General features: G+C 39.7%; 1 protein-coding gene across 1 annotated transcript; it reads right to left on the bottom strand.

Moving 5' to 3' along the window:
• Nucleotides 1–1,986: 1,986 nt before the first annotated feature.
• sdf2 (stromal cell-derived factor 2) lies at nucleotides 1,987–5,876 on the bottom strand. Its single transcript, XM_071505789.1, has 3 exons — nucleotides 5,627–5,876; nucleotides 4,368–4,564; nucleotides 1,987–3,302 (listed from the first exon to the last, which is right to left on the bottom strand). Exons 1-3 carry the CDS (start codon nucleotides 5,808–5,810, stop codon nucleotides 3,003–3,005), a joined length of 681 nt encoding a protein of 226 aa, XP_071361890.1. The 5' UTR covers nucleotides 5,811–5,876; the 3' UTR covers nucleotides 1,987–3,002.
• Nucleotides 5,877–5,972: the final 96 nt, after the last annotated feature.

The following is a 5,972-nucleotide window of genomic DNA, read 5'->3' as shown; positions in this document are numbered from 1 at the left end:
TTTAAAAAAAAAAAACTAGCTTTGTAAGATCAAGTATAACAGCAAAAATGTATTATACTGTAAATCAGTATGCATGTTGTTGTTTAGGTTTTCGTGTCTTTAAAAGACAGGGAAATCCATTTATTCTTTCTTTGTGGTGGCACAGCCTTGATTTAAATGTAGGTATGTATGTACTACTGTCACATATTTGACTTTCCAATTTATACTGTAATAGCCATTTTTTCTAGTTTCTACCAGCTATTAATCAAATCAGAGTGCAGGAGAGGGCATTTTCATAAATATGCAAATACAAGGTCACATCATCATCATCATCATCATCATCATCATCTCTGTTTCACGTCATCTAGGGTAGAGTTTGTAGGCCTCACTGTGGATGATTAAAATTGAAACTGAGTATAATATATTGGGTATTTTAGTCACATTAGGTTTTTTTCGGGAATGTTCTCACTGCCCCATCGTCCTGTATGAACTGCTGTATAATGTAAGCTACACTTATCCTCATAAGTCAGTTTATGTCTTTAATATTCTCAGCACATTGACATTTGACCAACGGACCATGTTTTCACCTTTGTCTATTAGCGCCATGGTCCTTTTGAAACCAGCATAGACCACTTTCTCTTAACAATTCTCTAATAATTGTGCCATTCAGACATCCTTGCATGGCTATGTAAGGGAAACTCGTTTGAAAGACCTTTTACCAACACTTTTGAAGTTTACATTGTTATACTGTACATCTGTAACAGGACGGAATGGGTTCATGATTTTCATGTTTTTGAAAGTTGCTTTTGAGATTTGTTTTTACCAAAACATGTTTTTACCTTGTAGATTGTGTAGAGATAAAAACTAAACACAGACATGTAATACAACCTTGGCATGCTGCTTAGAAAAGGAGAAAGAAAACAGCAATAGTTACCAACTGAATGGATATTTAAAAATGCAAATAACAAGTTTAATCTGTTTAATCTAAAATTATATCCATATATGTTTATGCAATAAAACCTTGTTTTGATAGAAATATAAGGCATGTGTGTTTCCTTGTGGATTCTCTGACCAACAACACATACAAGACAATAATGACAAAACAATGTTACTCAGTGACATAAAAGGTAAAACCTTCTTAAATAAGGCATCTAAATTCCTGACAGTGAGCAGGTTTTCACTGACTCTTAATAAATGTAAAACTCGGTATAAAGCAGTTGATGCTGTGCTTGTCACTTGTTATCATTGTTGCAGTGTCATTTTAAATACCAACCCTTAAAATAGAATTACAACACACTGTGATTTTCGCTGAGCGCCCTTCACTGCACTTTACCACAGCACACAGAGAGGAGCTGTGAATCACAACAGCAGCAGCAGCAGCAGAGTCAGACCTCACAATTGAGATCTGTATCTTAACACTCTTTTTTAGCTTGATGCAGTGTTTGATGGCTGGAGGTGAATTTACACATTTGTCAGCTTGTTCCCTGGGGTTTTCCTGCTGAGCAGTGCTGGCATCAGTGCTCACTCTAAATCATGATAAATAGGGAGCACAGGTCGAACACAAGAGACAATAACCTCGCAGCCAATGCACCCGGACCCCATTAACTACCAGATAATGAACCAAAACATGCCATTAAGCCGACAAACAAGGCATTATACTAAGTGTAATGGTCCAGGCACACGTTATTAGCTTGACTCTCTTGCAAAATCCATTAGTCTGTTTTCATCTCTGTGGGTAAAATTAAGGGGTTTGACTTTATAAGGCAATTCCTACTCAACTATTCTTAATGATCAAGTCAAGGGACACAAATAAAAAGAAACAATACATCGTTTGTCTCCACTTTGCATCATGTGAACTCACGTTGCCAAACTCTGAATGCAGTATCAGGAGAGTCATGGATGGCGTCCGTGATTCATTTCAAGTGATCATACAGAAAAAAAAACATCAAATTATCTCCACTGTGGTGGTGCGCAAATAAAATCCAATAAAGAGCTCTGACGCCGGTATGCATAAAAAAATCTCTTTAATATGAGGTATTCATTGCAGCTTTGTTGACCATATGAACCTCTGATGTAACACACCTGCATGCACAGAGAGCATGAACGTAAACACACTGTCTCCCAGCACTTGGAAACTAATCAAAAAATGACAATGAACAGCATCCGGTTAAGTGATGCAACTTAAAGTGATGCAACTTAAATCAAAAAAAATATCACCACAGTCAAAACTGCTCATTCTGTCATAGCAGTTAGTGTGGGATTATTTTATATGCTACACTGAATCTGACTTAAAGGGAAAAAATAATTTACCTTAGTAACACTGCTTATCATTGATGAAGTAAAATATGGCTTACAAATACCATAAAAACACAAAGACGTACTGTGTGTTGCTTCCCGAAGTTTAAAAGGCTCGACAATGTAAACACCTACTACTTTTTTTTAAAACAAGATAAAGGCACAAGTGTCACAAGAAACACAAGACTCAGTTCTGTATTGTAGTGCTGCTGCTGATGGCAGTTATCTAACAATAAATAACAGCTGAGAGGAAAACCTCTTCTTGGATGTCAAGTGTTACAAACTGTAATAATAATAATAAGTAATGATATACAGTAAAACTGCATTTTGAACACCATTATGTATTCTTGTACCTGTTAAGGTAAAATCATACTGTTATTCAAATACTTTTAGCTGCTGGATCTCTGAGGATTCAATAGTTTTTTCCACATTAATCTCCACAGATATTTTGTGGGATGTGGATATTTATTTTTAAAACACTACTGTATGTCAGAAACGTCGGTGTGGATTGGATAAGATGAAGTAATTGTAGCCTGATCCGTGACAGACTTTGGCACAGTCTCTTCAAAAGATGACGGTCAAAAGGAAATGAGAGAGAAAAATGAGGCAGGACAGGGGACAGAGATGCATTTGGAGGCTGCTGGTACAGATGTAATTAGAGACAGAGGTAGGAGTACAGAGGTACACAGGGAAGAAAATGAGAAGAGACAGGAGGGGAGAAGAAAAGCTCAGAACTCTGTGTGTGGGTGACTGTAGTCTCGGCTGCCCGCCGGGCTCTCGCTGGGCTTCATGAAGATGCCCTCCATGGCCTTCCACAGGCTGTGCTGGCTGGGGCTCGACATGGCGTGGACTTCCCTCTGACCGTGGATCGGCTGTCCATACTGCTCCCCTGTCACTGACAGTAGTGCGTCAGTGGCCTTGTGACGGAAGCGGACGGCCTCCTCGCGTTTCCACACTGATCCTCCACACTGAACTGTCCACTCATCCAGGTGGTCCCCTTCCCCTTCCTCACCAAAGGCACTCACCTCCTGTGGACAAATGGGAGATTAGAAGACCAGGAAGAGGGAAGAGGGAAGAAGAAGAGGTACTTTGCTTTTGTGAACGTATTTGGGTCAATTTTCTAATTCTAACTATGTTTGTTTTTTAATCTTCGACGTTGCTTCTGTACTGAAACCATCAGCTGACTGAAATTTTTGTTCAGTAGGAACAACTTTCACAGACCCAATTATTCACCAAGCCAGATATCCCAACACATATGTTGTTTAGTCTAATACTCACTGTACAAAAGCACAGTGATGTCCTGCCTTCGGTCACCAGTGATACTGATGCTTAAGTATCAGGCTTCTTGAGTGGATCAGGGAGGCCAGACAGACTGCAGTGCATACTGCGACATGTATACTTTTATATTACAGTAGTGATAAAAAAATCATGATTTGGTGCATGTTCTGGAAACTCAGTCCACAGATAAAAAAATCACACAAGAATGTCTCTTTTTGGTTCACCCACTGAATTAAAGACCCATCTATCGAGCACCAATCCTGTAAATCAAAAAAGTGCCATAAAGCCGACCTGTTCATTGATTTACAACATTACCCACAATCATCTGATGTTAAAGGACTTTAGTATAAACAGTTCACCATAAAAGTCTAACAGTTAACAAATTTCTATGATCTCACGTCACACATCATCCAACCCAGTTACCCTTTGGGCTGACAGTGTTTTCACACTTCCTCAAGACAAAGGTGGTTTTTGCTGACCCAAGCCTGTGTGGTTCCTGAAGCGTAAACGCTGCTGTCAACACGCTTTCACCTCAAAATATTGATCTAGGTTTCACTAAATGTTAAAGGAAACCTCCTGCTATTTTCTCTGATTACTTTTTAGTAATATTAATGTAATTAATCTCTCAGTGACTTCAACTTGTCAGGGTAGTAGTGATTTATCAGATGTTACACACGCATTCTCATAATCAGCTTTTTCTTTTTTTTTTTTTTAATTAGGCTGCAAATGTAAAAACCGTCTTTTAGACATTGACATCATGTCCCAGTCTCTGCCGCACCTCCCCTCTATCCACGTGTCCTTCTCACGCCACCCACCTGGTTAGAGGACAGCGGGGAGGCGAAGTAGTGGCTGTGCAGGTTTCGGCCTGTGTTGACATGGGTGAGGCGGATCGTCTGCCCGCACTTTACTGGGGTACCCCGATGGCAGAAGGCGTCACTAGTCCCACGGACACTCCAGTAGCTGTTACTGTCTTCCACTGCAGTGACCCCTGTTACAGACTGCTGCCCGCTACCTGTCTCACACAGACAGACACACACAACGAGCAGAAGAGTGTTACAGCGAACCTCAAAAAGAACAGACCCCGAGGAGAGTGATCCGCAAAGCTGGGTTTTTGCCTTAAACAGTTAATTCAATTGATGAAGGAAGGGTTTGACTTCTAATTCATGGTCTGAATGAACAAGTTCTGGCAGGTTTGACTTAAAACCTGAGGGCTCAGCCTAATAGCTTGGGTGGTCAGCTTTAAAGGACAGAATCAAACCACCACAGCTCAGTGTGGTATATAATATTTCTCAGAGTAGCTCAAAGAAAACATCTGTAGAGTTTGGACATGTGTTCTTGTTCCTTTAGGTTCTCTGTTGGGTCTCGTGCTAAACAAGCATGTTCCTCTACATCTCTGTAACACCACAATGCTTCACTTGTTGTATGTTGTAACACATTTTACCTCCATCCTGTGATCTGGGTATCACACTTGACCATATTGCGATTTCAGTTAATCAGCGTTACTTGTCTGCAGTTTTTTTTTTATAGCTGATTGTATTTTTGATGTGGGCTGGAGAGATTTTATTAATTCAGGTTTTTATTTTAGGGTTGTTTTTTTTTTTTTTTGGAAGATGTTACGCCTCCTATACTCCTGCATCTTTCTTACCTTTACTTCAAGGACCAGAATGAAAATAACCCTTGGATTTAATTGTGTCATCATCCTTGACATTTTGTAGTTGATGTTAACCCCAGCTGCAATCGCCCCATTGTGTTCCATATTTATAACTAAAACAGTTTCTTAGTGAAGGAAACAGATTATGTTTATGATGTTCATACACTGATTTTTGATCAATTGAGTAGATCACCTAAAAGAGGCCACAGGTCATCCATCTTTTATACGTATCTAGAGTTATGCACTAAATATGAATTACCAATATATATGTCAAATCCACACTGTAAACCTTCATGCATAGACATCAGTCAACAATATTATCTTAACTGCAGAGGTGGGTATCTGGAGAGAAAGTTAATGTTAGTGCAAATGTTGTTAAGGCTTAGTTATTATTATTATTATTATTAATGAGAGGAAACTCACCGGATCCGTAGCGTACGTCGTGCGAGTGTAGTCTCACATTGTGCTTTAGATTTAACAGTTTGACGACTGATCCACATGTCACGAAACTCAACTCGGTGCCAAGTGACAGCCCAAATACACAGGATAACAACAATAAAAGTGTTGGCTGAAAGCGTGGAAGAAAAGTGCAGTTTAATTTATCCATTCCTACCAAAACCCGAGCGGCCGATACCTCACTCGGATTTGTATTATTTTTTCGCTACGTCATTAAAGTGGCACAGATGCCAGGGTGACGTCGGGGAGACGGCGCCCCTAGCGTCTCGGAATGACAACTGCACTGTACTGTGTTTTTGTTGTTGTTGTTTTT

The sequence above is a fragment of the Trachinotus anak genome, unplaced genomic scaffold, assembly GCF_046630095.1.
Source record: "Trachinotus anak isolate AG129_WGS33_773 ecotype Australia unplaced genomic scaffold, CSIRO_AGI_Tana_v1 ptg000020l, whole genome shotgun sequence".
In the NCBI taxonomy this organism is placed as follows: domain Eukaryota; kingdom Metazoa; phylum Chordata; class Actinopteri; order Carangiformes; family Carangidae; genus Trachinotus; species Trachinotus anak.
The sequence above is the reverse complement of the archived record's forward strand: the minus strand, read 5'-3'. Positions and strand labels throughout refer to the sequence as shown.